The 16066-nt window shown below is 33.5% G+C and overlaps 1 protein-coding gene across 4 annotated transcripts in view; it reads left to right on the top strand.

Annotated features, from left to right (window-relative positions):
- The window catches only part of Abi3bp (ABI family member 3 binding protein), a 244480-nt gene that overhangs the window by 169684 nt on the left and 58730 nt on the right, over positions 1-16066 (top strand). For 3 of the 4 annotated variants that reach the window (XM_010639622.3, XM_033768043.1, XM_010639621.3), the window contains one exon: positions 15421-15495. In XM_010639622.3, the coding sequence (XP_010637924.1) occupies positions 15421-15495 (75 nt within the window). Of the gene's footprint in view, positions 1-230; positions 291-1074; positions 1159-2263; positions 2333-3029; positions 3120-5103; positions 5161-6129; positions 6190-6818; positions 6900-7570; positions 7631-9882; positions 9958-10846; positions 10904-11587; positions 11660-12445; positions 12494-15420; positions 15496-16066 lie in introns of all 4 variants that reach the window. The other variant, XM_033768044.1, reaches the window with a different exon arrangement.

The following is a 16066-nucleotide window of genomic DNA, read 5'->3' as shown; positions in this document are numbered from 1 at the left end:
ATTTGCTTTTCTTTTTTCTTTATAAGAGTTAGTATATCAGGGCTGGGGATTTAGCTCAGTAGTTCCACTGCCTACCTCATAAGTGCAAGGTCCCGAGTTCCATCCCCAGTACCAAAAAAAAACAACGAACAAACATAAAAGAGTTAATATACCAGTAAGATTTGCTTGGATATGAATGTTCTGACATATCTTTTTAAATTTATTTGATTTACTGTGTTGTTTTTTGTCAGTTCCTACTATAGTTATTGAACCTGTCACTCTTAAACCAGAGGCTGCAGGAACAACATTAGGTAATGTTGATGCACTGTATTTTCAATAATCCTTGTCTTCTTATTGTAAAGCCTCGACTTTCATCTTGTCTCATTTGTCAACAGTGTCATTCTTTGTGGCCATTTAATTATATTCTTTTAAAAAATATGAAGACTCTTCAATTATTCATTATTTTAATGGATCCAGTCATGCATAATCTGCTTTAGATCATTTGTTTTTCATATAACCCTCTTATAAGTCTCTTGTGTCACTCTGAGTTTTGTTCAGTGTTTGTCTTAAAGCTGTGTTTAAAATATATCAAAGGTCTCTATCACTCATCTCAACAGATAGTCACCAAAAATGTTTATAAAACGTGGAGGATCCATTAAACACCTGCATTTCACCTTTTCCCCTCTAAATATATGTTATTGTTTCATTTCTGTTTTGGTAGTAGTATGTTCTTTTTTAATGGTTACATAGAAAATAGGTTAAAGATTAAATTATAAATCACAGATATAGTGTCCTTCACTATCCATTCAAATTTAGAAGTGGTTCATAGCCATTTTGGTGCCAATCAAGTTGCCTTGTGAGATTTTGATTGTAATTACCAATCTTTATTTCTTGAATTAAAAAGGTGATTTTTATCCTTAAGAAATTTCCTATGATGAAAGAAGATATATAATGAGTAAACATGACAGAAATATAATACTAAAAATGGAAATCTCTAAGAAGATATAAATTCTCGAGTCATATTTTTACCTCCCATAACTTCCAGAATCATAGATAGTGTTAAGTATGTTGTAACACAAAACATTCTTCCTTCAGCTCCCAAACCATCACAACGGACACATCACCCATGTCCCAGACCAAAACCCATACCAAGTCTTGAAGCACCTGAGTCTAAACCAGGTAAACCCTGCAGTTTTAGCATAAAGAGTCTCAGCAGTCTAACCTAGCAAAACCTCAAATGTATCCTAGTGGCTGGAAGTAAAGAGTTCAGCCCTGTGAGAGTTAAATACAATTCATGTGCAGCAGCAATTCCCACAGTGTAGATGTTAAGAGGAACACAGCCTAGGGAGATCTGCGGGGCAACTAAGTGCCTTAAGTTTCCTAGCTACAATCTTCTATGTCACTGTGTATCTTAATAACTTCCATTTAACTCTTGAAAATAAAACTTCTTTAGAAAAATTGGGCCCTTTTAGTTCAAACAAAAAAAGATTAAGTGTCTTCACTATCCTCTAAACCTAACACTTTTAAGTTATACTTCAGATGTAGGAGAAATGTTTTGGTCCTCACACTGCAAGACGGTTGAGAACAGAAACCTTTTCTTTAGAAATGATGTAGAAGGTGGCATTCAGCAGCATCTGTGTAAATACAAGGTTGATGTTTGGATGCCACCAAAAAATTGTGTTACATAAATATTTGGAGCAGGGAAATAAAGGAGTGGAGTCTTGAAATCACTGTAGGACATGGATGAGTAGAAAGGTGCAAAGAATAAAACCAGAGAAATAAGTGGAAATAAACCAGAGAAGGCCAGCTAGAATACTAATACAGTGAATGTCTTACTTCAAGGTGTTTTCAAGATCTTTCTGTATCTCAGTGGGTCCATGGACATCCAAGGTGGAGATTCTTAGGTGCTTGATGAAGCTATTGAAATTTGATCTGATAAACACCAGCAAGTTCTTTCCCCAATGAAGGCACAGTCTTTCTTTTATTACAACAGAGGGATGACCTTCTTAATTCATTATGCTGAGACCCCCATCTCTTTCCAGAGATAAGTTCTTAGCAGTATCCACACAGTCCATTTTGGATTATTAATTAAATAATCAAAAAAGGAACAATAAGGAAATAGGTAACTGACAGGTATGACCAAATTTAAGGAAACACACTACTCTTTTTAGTAATTTCTAAAAGTTGTTATATAGTTTCAGAAACTATGTTACATCAGAAAGATTCATTTTGGATAAATTTGATGTTTTATTCATTAAAATAATCATTTTATTTACTTTAATAGTTTGGCCAGTTCCTACTGCAGGGCTTGAAACTGTGACACTCAGAACTGAGACCTGGGTAACAACACAAGGTAACATGTTGAGATCTTCAGCAAATACTCTTCTTTCTCCTTGCCATAAACATTGCAGCCATCTCATAGCCACAGGCTCTTCTAATTAATTAGACTAAGATATTGTCCTCTATGATCATTCCATTATTTTCTAGACTCATACATGAATTCAACTCAGGTCATCTTTTGGACACGTGAAGTTATTTTGTCATCTTGTGTGTTTGTTAACTAGTATTTTGTTAAAGGTGACTTTAGAAAGGTATTGTCTTGACTCTAACAATTATTATGGTAGAAGAAAGTTTCCTTGTGAATCTAAAGTTCTACTGTTTAATTATTGTTTATTCATACATTTATATTATCTATGTGATGTTTGTTCTTAGTTTTTCGTATTATTTTAGGAAACTATCAAAGAACTTGTAACCAACCATCACTACCACTATGATATTTTAGCAGTGATTTCCAATCTTTTTATTCTGTATTTATTACTCTTTACTTCTTGAATTAAACATTCCATTATATATACATGACTCTTCCTCCCAATGGACTCTCAATTATAAAAAGAAACAGGCTATTGTAATGATGAAAGTTTCAAATTAAAAAGAAAAATATCCTAAAATATGAGAAACATCTAGTAAATTTAGAGAACAAGGAGCCATGGGTCTTTCTACTCTATAACTGACTGTAATAATTCAGCAATAACAAGGTTTTCTTTCCTCAGCTCCTAAAACATCCAAAAGGACTCGTCGTCCACGTCCCAAACCTAAAACCACACCAAGTCCTAAGACTTTTCAAATCAAACCCGGTAAATGTAAGTTTCTGCCAAGAGGTACGCGTTGGAGTAGAATCAATCTCTTGGAGTCCATGATCAGTGCCATTGGTGGGAGTGATAGCCTGCATGGGTGAAGGCAAAGTAACCTGATGCTGCTGCCACTGTTGAGTATGCAGGGAAAATACGGTCGGAGACCATTGTGGCAGCTGCATTTTTTGTGCATTCTGCATGAGAATGTTCCTATGCATCTTATTAATTTTACTATCACTCATTTAATTATATTCTTCTCTTAAAGATAAAATGTCAGTGGGCTGGGGATTTAGTTCAGTGGCATTGTGCCTGCTTGCAAGTGCAATGTCCTGAGTTCGATCCCTGATAACCACCCCCCCAAAAAGATAAAATATCAATGTCTTAAATAGAATCAAGTTTTATTTAAAGAAATAAACATTACTTACCTTCCCTCTTCCTACAGGCATATTAACAGCTGTGAGGATGACACATTAGTAGGAGATTTGTGTCTATCTCTCAAACTGTGATATAGTCAAGGTCAAACCTGCCCAAGTATGTAACACACCCAGGTTGAAATAATAGAAACAAGGCACTTGGTGTATGCACTTAAAATGTGATTTTTAGGGTGCTATAAACACCTATGACCTTAAAGAAAGGAAAGTTCATGAATGACAGCAATAAAGAGTTGGCAAAATTGGGTCATAAAATCTTGGTGTTGATACTAAAGGGAAATATAAGACTCAACCAAGGGGCACAAGCTTCTTGAAACAAGTTTAATTCGGCTTCTAAAAAGTAGTGATAGCTATGTTTGGGAAGATTCATACAAGCAATTAAATAAAGTCCTCAAAGCTATGTTTCAGAAAGTTGGATCTGACCCAAAAAGTAATCTTTTTTGGTAATCTTTTCTATCCACCTAGAATACTACATTTTTGTGATTAGAACGAAAAGCTGCCCTTCTGGGTGCCACACACTATGTGGATATCCATTATCTTTGTTGAGCACATTGCCTCAAATGAGATTTCAGCCTGTTTCCAAATATGAATTCTTAACAAGATTAGTGTGATTCACTTTGCTGTGTTTTTTGTTACATCCCCTCTCAAACATAAAGCCTACTTGTGGTACCCAAGCTTATTTAGACACATTATTAAAGCTTCCACCACAGAGCCAATAATTACAGACCAGTTAGATAAGTAAAAGGGGTCATCAAAATATGTGGTGAGTGCTTAAATTTTTAAAATTTTATTACAGTAAAAAACACATTCCTATTGATCCTCCTCACTTTGAATACACTTATACCATCATTCTTTCCAATTTCTAAAGTAGTTCTAGAAGTCCTCTTTTGAGAGTGCCTTTATGAGATGTACTAAAAATATATGGTGAGTGTTGCTCCCATGTGCTGTCCAATGCAAAAGAGAGCTCATGAAGACATTCCAGTGAGTACTTGTCCACCTGTTCACCAAATCTGACATCTGGTGATTTCTGGCTCTGACCTGAAAGTCAAAATGATCATGGAAGATACATATTTTCAATCTTTAAAGGATATTGAGGCAATAATGATAGTGCAACAAAAGACCTGAAAGAGAACTGCAGAACTGCTTAAGAAAGTGGCAAAAACAATGAGATAAGTGTATTCAAAGCAATCCAAAGAGTATTTTGAGAAGAATTAATGGACATGTGTCTTGTACTGAAATAGTTTTTGAAATTAAGTATTCACAATGTTTTTAAATCAACCCTTGTGCATCTTTTGTAAGGTGCTTAATATTTCTAGGTCAGTTTTCTATAATAGTTGTAATCAAGTATTCAGATGCCTAGAAAAATATCACACTGACTTTATTGAGATGCTTCCTGGATTGTGTGGGCTTGAGTTGAGTAGCTCTTAAAAGAATGTTTAAGTAGCAAATATTACATTTCATAAATTTTCTTAAAATTGGTGTATTCTCTTGAAGCAGTATTATGTGGGTCATATTTACTTTGCTGACTTTTCACATATATTTATTTTGTTGCTATTAATTAGTTCCTGCTACAGATCTTGAACCTGGTACTCTTAGAACTGGAGCTCCAGACACCATGGGTAATGAGAATGTGTGTCCTTCAGATGACACTTTTCCTCTTCATTGTCACACAGTTGAATCAGAGATCCTTCATCATCTTAAGACCACTCCACTGACATTCCTTCACAGTCTATCTTGAAATTATGCTAGGCTCTACGTCAAATTATTAGTCGAATTTAAGAGAACAGTACATGAAATAATTTCAGGATATCACAAACTGCTCTTCATTGTGTCCTGTAATCATGGACATTTGTTTAAACAGTACTGACTACTTAAAGCTATGTTTCAAAGTTAAATCTCTATGTGCACTTTATCCTTCACCAAGTGTGAAATACTATGCTTCAGTTCCTTTTTTTTTACAATAGGATTTACATGATATATTTGGTAGATCTGTTGTTGGAGGGAATGATGCTTTTACCAAATTTTCAAATTTTAAAACATGCCAAACTTGGAGCATTTAGTTATAGTTTCCCACAATAAGGGAGATTGCCTTTCCTTCTCTAGCAGCTTTAAAGTGTGTCTTACCTTGACTGAGTCAAGGACACTGATGTTATGATGGCACAGTTCTTCAGTTGTGTTGCTCTTTATGCTTTCAAACAAATGAGCATTTTTTTGTACCCATGATTATTTAAATAGCAGACAAATGAGTAGACAATTACCTCAATCTTTATTAAGCTTTTTTGAGTAAGTCCAAAAATCATACATTACGTTGACATATAAAAACTTGTACAGTTCACTCCCACAACAGCAAGGGCCAGGCAATTAAATATCTAAGAAAATATCTTGAGGAATACATAGTAATATTTAGTTCTGTGCAATGCTGTGTTGCAAATCTACATCATTATCTTAATGTGCATATGGCCATGGTTTGAATAAATCTACAAAGGAGTATCTCTTCTCTCAGTTCTGAAACTAAACTAAATCAATTTGTAAAATTAACCTTACAGTATTTTTTTAAATCTCTGGTTCATTTTATCATTTCTGGCCAGTTCTGACTACAGTCCTTGAACCTGTCTCTCTTATAACCAAGGCTCCAGAAACAACTTTAGGTAATTATGTTCTGGGTTCTTCAGCAATTTTTATCTTGCTCATTTTCAAATTTATTCCATCATCATCCTAACCACTTGGTCATTGGCTTTCTAAGACTGTCTTGTCATCTACTGTTCATCAACTTTATATTGCTTGTTAACAGAAGTTACTTGATGTTTTCAAAAGCTATGCATGCACCTAGAATATCTTTTACTTTATAATCTTACTGAATTCATGTTATATACTTTTGTCTAAACAGTAGTCACAGCTGAAGCTGAATTTCATACACAAGTTGGTATTATCTATATCTTATGTAGACAGATTAAAATGTTTAAAAATTTATGGTACTGTAAATTTCTTGGAGTATTTAAAAGTTTTATTCTAATCTAAGCCCCCTACACTCAATTTGGCCACAGTTTATTTTGAAGTTAGAGATTTATAAACCTTTTTGTTCTTTGATTTAATTTTGTTTGTGAGTTTTCCCTCTCAGAAGAATCTTCGGTATGTACAAAACAACTGACAAAATAGAAGAAAATATTTTAACCTTAAATATACACTAAATCCCAGGGAAATATAACATATCTTAGAAAACACAAAGCTTCTTTACAAAGCCACCTTCACCAGAATAATTCAAAGTTTCTTCCTTCAGCTCTTAAAATACTACGAACACGTCGCCCACGGCCCAGACCTAAGACCACATCCAGTCCTGAAGCATCTCAGACAAAATTGGGTAAATGTGTAATCCCTTAGTTTTAGGAGTGAGTCCTAGAGCCTGTATCAGCAGTACCTTAAACAATGCCCTTGATGGAAGTATAACCATTATTATGTCCTTTAAGAGTCAAGCCATTAGGTATGGTTAACATCTACTTCCTCTATAGAACTGTTCAGAAAAACATGATTTGTGGATACTAGTGATTTAGTTAGAATGAAATTCATTCTCTCTCTTTAAAGATGAGTTTATAGCAATATTGCTATAGGCATTTATGGCTATTTATTGCTATATCTACATCAAAAGATATTTGTTTTAGTCATGATTACATAAAGAGTCATTTTTTTCAACTTTAAGAAATGCAACAAGTTACTTTCATATATATTTGTACACATATTACCTACACAAATTTCCAAAGCAATCTTTTGTATTATGTATAATCAGAAAACAAAATACAAAGGAAAATTTTACGTGGATCATAGTAAACTACAAAGCAGAATTCAAAGGTTATGAATGTCTTCTACAATCAACGATTCTGAATTAACATTACCATCTTGTCAAGAAACAATTACATATTGCTTCCTGTCAGTTCTAAAGTTAAAAATAATTGTTATTTGAGACTCTATTTTGAAAGAAAAGGTTCTTCACATGTGTTTCAACTTTTCTGTGTTCATGTTGTTGCTTTTAATTAGTTCCTATTCCAGGCTTTGAACCTGATATTCATAGTACGGGGGCTCCAGAAACAACATTAGGTAATAATTTTTGTAACTTTCCTTAAATGCTTTTTGCTTACTAATTAAAAATCAGAGTTACTCACTTCCTAAGATTGCTATTGTCACACCATTTCATACTTCATCTTCTTAATAGTCAAAAATCTTAATTTACATTTTACCTGTTGTTTTTAATGGCTACCTTTGGATTCAATGAAATATATCCATGTGCCATGAAACACTCTCTAAAATTGTATCATTGGACTGAGTGTTAAATCTGAGGTCCAAATTTCTCCTTTTTCTTTTAATGCTTTAGATCTGTAGAATTACAACAACTAAGTAACATAAATTTCTTCTGAGTAACTAACTTTCTACAAGATCTGTGTGTTTTCTTATTAGTCTACTTCAAGTAGTAAGGTATCTATTAATAAAGTCAAAGTTTCTCCCTGGACATTCCAGGCTTCTCCATCATCAATAAGTGTAACTACTCTTTCCTTCCACCACACTTTAGCAATGGATCTTAATCTTTATAAAATAGGGGCTCTTTTGAATGTATACACATTAATATTTACTCCTTTAATTAATGTTCTTAGGTGACTTTGGACTCTAAAGGGACCCTCAGTGATACTAAGTAAAAAATTAGATTATTAGTATTTTTAAGTTAAGACGTCAATTTGAGAAAATATAATTTAGAAAATAGGTACACATACAATATTGTTCATGGTCTCTAGACCTATAAACCCTACAATAAACCAAGCTATTCTTTCTTCAATTCTAAAAACATAGAAATGAGAGTTCTATTTGCCACCAAAACTTTAAACTTTCTGAAATCAAGAAAATCTGATTTGTGGTTTAAGGAGTCCCTCCAGCCAATTGCAGTTACCCAACTGTCAGAAAGGACAATGAAGTGTCTTGAACTTCTATGTCCTGTAAGAGAAAAGGCACTGTTAAATTAACAACAATTGTGGAGTTGGCCATGAGATTCACAGTTGAGAGCGATCATGTGGTAGCTAAATTTACCTTGTGCCCTATGTAAGGATTGTCTCTGATGCATCTTTTTTTTTTAAATTTTATTGAGTTTATTGGTACATTTTAGGGATACAGTACAGTTACATTCATTGTTGGGATCATGTACCTTTACATGGCAAGTCTTGATTCTCATTTTTTCCCCTTACCTCTGCTCTCTGATGCATCTTATCCACTTTTTTTACTCCATTTCATTTCTCTTCAGTTGTGCTATTTGCTCTTTTTAGTAGTTACTTTTTTGTTTGTCTGTTTTGGCTCATGTAAATAACCTTTTTCTTTATTCCTAAGTCCCTAACACATGAGCAGTTGAATGGGGTAGGATAAGGAACAAAATAGAGATTAAAAGTAAGTTCATGTTTTGCCTATTAGTGTAACGATTTAACTGTGAAGAAAACCTTTTCCCAAGGTTTTCTTAGATGTAGTTTTCTGAATATGGGGTGCTTTGATCATAAAAGAGCAGCTTGCTTAATTAAGTAGTAAAAACAGAAAATATTTAAGGCAATCAAAAATGACTGTGGCCTGGCAGAGAGTAGTTGTGATTTGAAAAGTGATAACACGTGGAAGGATGGGAGCAGAAAAAATAATAAATCTCAGTGTCTGTTGGAAGTGGTTAAAGAGGGGGAGTCAAACTAGAATATAGAGCAAGCATTCCTAGTTGATATTCAATGCTTTGTTAATATTACCACCATGGGATCAGCTATGGAGAGCTCTTGGAGATCCCTCATGGGAACTAAGATTTAGATTCAGTAGTCTATGGAGCCTAATAAATTTTTTTTTTTTTCAGAGGCTTGCTTTGAATCAGGAGTCAGAAGTTGTTTTTTTTTGTGACAGGTTAGATTGCATATATTTCAGACATTTTCGGCCATTCAGTTTCTGTTACAACTATTTAATGCTACAGTTGTTGTTGGAAGGCCACCGGAGCTGTCATGTATGCACTGGATCACTTTAGTTCATGATATAGTTGTGTTTTGATAAAACTTTATTCGAACTTCACAACATCATCACATTATGAAATATTCTTTTCATTTTTTTATATTGCTTAAAACATGTGAAAACCATTCTTAGCTCACACATCAGGCAGAGGGCTGAATCAGGCAGGATTATAGACTGCTAACTATTTTAAATAATGTACAATTTGCATGTTTCTTGATAACCTTGCAATTTGCAATTTTGAGGATCTATGTTCTTCAACTCATTGATATTTCTCTTTAAAATCTATGAAATAATCATTTATGTTTAGTTTTACAACTTAGACCTTCTACTTTCAGCTCCCACTGAACTGCAAACTCTTATTTTGAAACCAGTGACATCACCAAGCTTAGAAATGGGATACAGTCAACCTGGTAAATAAATTGTTTATCTGTCAGGGCACACTGGGAGCTTCAGAGAACAACATGTGTAATCCTCTAAGTGCTGTAGGTCCAAATATAAAAAAATCCAAAAGAGATATTAATTTTATAGCTCTAAATATTGTAGAATGCTCATTTTATAGTTGCACGTTGGTGTTTAGTAATACATTATATTAATATTAATTGTATTGTACTTATTATACTATTAATTACATTTTATTTAACTGTATAAAAATAATTCTTCCCACTGTTGTATATCATTATAGAGAATGACATCTCTGATTAAGTGGTAATAAATTTTTTAGAAACTTTTTGTCAAAAATTACAAATCTGTAGGTCTCTTTAGTAAGTTAAATTTTTACACTGCCATCTAAAAAGAATGGTAGTTCAATTGTGAGCATCAGGAAGAAGACATTTCCCATTTCAGTTAAGATTAAAAAAAAAAAACCAAAACCTCCACTTTAGCAATGTGAACTCTTCAAAACATACTGCCACTCAAAATTGGAAACAAATTTTTAAAATCAGTATTAGCAAAGCTATTGCTACTTCCTGGGTTTTTTTTAATAAAACATTGGATTCTATTTTTTTCTAGCATAGAATTGTAATTTCTTTCCATTTCTTCTGAGTATTTTAATTCCACAAATAACATTTTGATATAGGTATAAGGTATGGTTATTAATGGTATCTTGCAAGAGTTACATCATGAATTCAATTCAGTTATTGGAGCTTTTCTTAGTGTTAAAACAAGTGTCATTGTTAATATCATAAGAATTAACATTGAACACTTAAAAGTGTAAGGCATGTAAGTACTCAGTTTGTACTGATTTATTTAATGTTCACAACTCATCTTTGATTAATTGTACCATTTTGTGTCTTTTGCTAGTTTCTGATATTCTGGAATCAGTTACATTTAATACCGAGTCAACAAAGGAGACTATAGGTAAAAAATTTCCCCCAGGGGAAGTCAAATATATTTGCTTTTCCATTTCATTGCAAAAATCATCTCTGGATGTCCTCATGCTTTGTGACATGTCATAGCCACTCGCTTCTCACATCTTGCATATGCTCATTCAGTGGGCTTGAAAGTTAGTTACTTTATGCAGCTCATGCCACAAGTATCTGCTATATTGTTGTGCCAATTCCATAATTCCTTCAGTTTTTCTCTCACCGAATGAAAATTTTTAACTTTTTAATATTCTGATCACTCTTTAAATATATGTACATACATGAATATGTGCAAAGATACACATCTGCTACTTCATTGTCATTGCAACTTTAGAATTCATCTTCATGCTTCTTAAGGACACATTCTACATCTCTTTCTCTTACTAGAATACTTATGCAAAAATATGTAAGAAGGTGAAATTACCTGCTTTGCTACAGGTAGTAACTGCTTATAGACTCTGCTGGTTATGTGAGGTGTGTGTATTTTCCCACAACAAATTGCCTTCTCTTCTACTCTACTAAATTATACTATTCTTCATAATCTACCTGAATGTTACTTATATTCAAGAATGTATCTATTCCAGGTAACTAACTTGTGTTTTCAAATTAGATTCAGGGTTCCATGACCTGTCCCTTGGCCTCCCCACCACTAACGACCCATTCGCTGTTTCTTCCCTAGCACCTGCTGAAACAGATTATATATATCCCACTACAAAAATACCTCTCAGGCCAGAGGAGCCAAAGACTGAAGGTGGTAATGTTTTCTTGCTTGGATTCATTCATTCATTCACCTCATTTTAATTAGTATTTGTTACATCTGTGGACTATGAATGCCTACACTGTGATGCTTGATCTAAAACTAAAGAGCTGTGACTTCCAACACTCTTGGATTCTTTTTTTTTTCTTTCTCTCTCATTGAGTCTATTGGTAAATTTTAGGTATACAGTACAGTTACATTCATCATTGGGATCTTGTACCTCTACATGACAGATCTTGATTCTCATTTTTCCCCTTGTCCCTGCCCTCCCTTCACCCCCTCTTCTCCTCCCCATTTACTAACACTTTATTTCCATTTTTTCATTTTCTCATATTTTTTCTTTTCCCTTATTACCTTTCCCCTACCCTTCCCACTTCCCCTACACCTTTAGTCCTTTTCTTCCTATTTCACATTGTCAATTATATCATTAGGATCTTATGTACTATTATAGTTTTTTACACCAGAGAAATTACTCGGTATCTTGGATTCTTAAAGTGACAATTGACTTTCTAAAACAGAATAAATTCCCATTTATCCACTAGTGTCTGAAAATTGAGATATAATAATATTTGAAAATCAGTTAATAACAGTTAAAATATCAATGTTAGTTGGTAAGCTAAAATAAAAAAATAGATTTCTTCTCTTTGAAATCCATTATATTATCTGAAATTATGACGCAAATTCATGGGAATGAGGTATGTTGATATCTAATAAGGAAGTACGTGAGTATAGCTAATATCTTATAGTTTTTCTAAATTGTTCTCCTTTGTTTTGATGCAGCTGTGGAATCTGTTACATATGTGTCTGAACCTCCTGAGATCACACTAGGTAATGACAGTCTCGGCAACCCAGCCCATATGCTTTCTGCCGCCACTGCACCATCATGTGCCAAACTCAGGGCCTCTCTTGTGAATTCATAGTTGTCACACAGTTAATTTTCTTCTAGACATTCCTACTCATAACACTGTCCAAAAAATATCTCTTTTCTTCAGTTTTGTATCAAGACCTTTGTCTCTTTTTCTACTGTACATCAGCCAATCTGTGGATTGTAAAGCATCTTTTTCCTAACATAAATATTCTGCCAGTGTGGTATAGTGTTGAATATTTCAGGTAATATTTTTTGTATGACGAGCCATTTATACTTCCTGACCTAGCAGCATCCCTTCCATTAACACTCATTCTGTCACATTCATTTACTTGTTTTATTCATTTTTCTCTGTTAAGTGAAATCCTGTGCTTCATACCCTGCATGTGTTGTTACATTTGTTTAAATTACCTTTTCCCTTCAGGGCTCCTATTGAATATATCTTTCTAGAATTGTTGAAGAGGTAAGATCCTAGCATGAAGTAAAGATTTCCAAAGTAATAGTTTCATTTACTTCAAAAGTACATTGGAACATGGCATTTTAAAAGCTAAATGATTTATGAAGTTGAAGTGTTGTTTTGCTGCAGAAATTTTTCTTTATTTGTAAAATTCGTTACCATCCTGTCCATTGTCTGTAATTAGGGGGTGTCAAACATTATAGGAACCCCACATACTTTCCTTCAATTACCATGGAAACGTCTCCCCTGCCTTCTCAAACTATAGTCCTATCCATCCCAGATGAGCCTCACGCTGAACCCGGCAAATATTCTACTCTGTATTTCATGTATGCGGTGCGTCCATAACAGTACTCTGGATAGCAGGGGCTCTGACCTCATCGCTCCATTCACAGTGTTTGGTAGGTGATACCAGACTTCTGCATCTATCTCAGTAAGCTCTCACATGACAGTGTTGTGCACGTTCCTTAGGATACTGCTTGGAAACACCTCTCAGCTATTCTTCAAATATTTACTGCATTGCTTCTTGGCCTTTTGGCTAAGATCAAGTGCAAATATTTACTTCAGTATCTAGCAATATTTCTAGGGAAGAAATTTATATCCTGTTATTTTAAGTATATATGTATCTCCTAATTTTAATTCCTTTATCATATGACTAGTTTGATAATTCTGCCCTCGTGTAAAGAAGTATTTTAAGATATCATTAGTGTTTCAGATTAAAATACACCTCCAGAAATAAGTTTTGTAGCGTAATCCGCATATAGCAATATAACTGGCTACTTACATTGTCATTATTCAGGGACCTTACTTCTTTAATGCTTTTCTGCAATAACTTGGCCATTTCATTGTATATAGAGAAACCAAAATCATACCATTAATTTTAGATAGTCATAAAAATTTACTTGGTGAAGTGGGAAATAAATGAATACAAATTACCAGCATGGATAGCCAAATGTGCCTCTTCTTACAAGGAAAAATCCTTTTAACATATATGAGTTTTCATAGAATAAAGTTTCGTCATAAATAAGCCCAACTTTAGTTTTGATTGTTATCCATTTTTTTACATGGCTTTATTTCCAGGAGATATAGGGATATAAATTTTACTCATTGCACCCCAAAGCATCCTATTAAGTATTGCCGATAAACTCTAGAGTTTAATTATTTTCCAAAATTTATCAAACCTACAAAAATGAAATCTATCAGTTATACTTAGCTTTTTCAAAATTTGTCTTTAACAGCCCTAAAAATTTATATTATTGAAATACACACTTGTAAATATTATAGTCAGTAATTCTTATTCTAAATACTATTTCATGGGATTGCTTCATGACCTGTCTTAACCTTCACAGGGCCTGTCATATTCACTGGGGAAAGCAATTAGCATATCAGTTGGAACCTCAGGAAGCTAGGAAGTTGACAATCAGAAAATCATGACTGCATCAAACTCAAATCATCAAAATTTAGGTTTGGAGAGGTTCTAGTAAATCATGTAATTTTTGATGAAGAACCTGAATCTTTAGGCCTAATGATTGGCAGAGGGGGGCTCTAAACCAAAGTAATCTCTCACGTATCTTGATGTTCATCTTTCTACAGGCAAGAAGATACTATTAAAACTACTGTATACCTTGTATATTTTTATTTATTATCAGGAAGAAGCCTCTGAACACTCATTCAGAAACTTCTGGCATCTAATTACTCTTATTTTTAGCAAGCTCTTCCTAAGATGTCTGAGACTGAATTTTATTTCCTTTATCCCAAACATATTTCAATCAACAAAATGAGATGTTACCCCAAACTGCAACTTTGCATCTGATAATTCCTTTCCCTCCCCAGGATATATTTTTAACTTCCTTTGTGAAAAAGCAATTGGTTTTTATAATGAATGTCCTAGAACTTCTTTTGGAATGTTCAGCAAAAGAATAATTCTACAGAAAAGTATCTTGGTTGTTCATTTTTTTCCCCAATATAACTAATAAAATTTGTGTTTTGTTTTATAAGATTGATTTGTCCCATTAAGACTTTATCTTAAAATGCAATCTATATTTGGAGTATAATATGGCAATTTTCTTTTTTACATGGAAAAATTGCACATACTTGTATTTTATTTAGTACATTTGGATATAATGTGTATTTGTAATAAGAATGAATTGTTGTTTTTATGAGGTTTAGTTTCAACCTATTTGAAAGGAATTTTCAGTAGATATTTTTAAAAATTCTAACAATTCTATTCTGCCAGTGTCATTTAATGTATCTTTTTCTTTTGTTTTTTATATGTAAAAAAATATCTACCTCTACTTTGTAGAACTTTAGGAGCTTTAATTGCAGTTGCTGTGCATTTTGGTCTTCACCCACTCAACAAACATCTGAGCTTTCAGAGATTTTGATAATGTGATTCTTGAAGGGCTTAAGAGTTCCAAACCTATGTTTTTTGTTTAGCTCTCAGGCAGACACCACATACTCCTCCCAAGACAAAAACATCACAACATCCAAGAATCCCACAAACACAACCAGGTCAGTATGTATTTTACCTTGAAAAGTTTTGAGGTTAGTGGGGTAGCAGGGTGAATTTTAAACTTTGTAAAACAAGTCTTCCTCAGTAATTAAAAATATTTACTGTATACCTAGAATGTACCAATAAACTCAGTAAAAAGAAAAAATATTTACAGTACATTTATTTTTAAACTTGAATCAAAAGTACAAAAGCACATCATTAAAAGATCTTATTCCATAAAACTTCTCATTGTTTAAAATGGAGATCGTCAAGAACAGTATTCTTGGACACAGTAGCCTGCTTACTTCATACTTCTCTCCCAGATCAAGATTCCCTCCTACCCCTTCCACTTTCACTAACTATACTTCCGCCTGCTATTTAAATGGCCTACTTACAAGACAAAAAATCTGAGTTAAAATCATCCAATATACTAGGAAAGGAAAATATATTACAACTAAAGGTTCACAAAAGGAAAATATTTGGTAGCATCAAAAGTATTCTTTTTTCTGGTACTGAGGATCAAACTCAGAACTTTGCACGTACAAGGCAGGCGCATTGCCACTGAGCTAAATCCCTGGCCCTGCATCAAAA

This window comes from Fukomys damarensis, unplaced genomic scaffold, assembly GCF_012274545.1.
Source record: "Fukomys damarensis isolate Sample0158 unplaced genomic scaffold, DMR_v1.0_HiC HiC_scaffold_24, whole genome shotgun sequence".
Taxonomy (NCBI): domain Eukaryota; kingdom Metazoa; phylum Chordata; class Mammalia; order Rodentia; family Bathyergidae; genus Fukomys; species Fukomys damarensis.
This window is presented reverse-complemented; position numbering and strand designations above follow the sequence as displayed.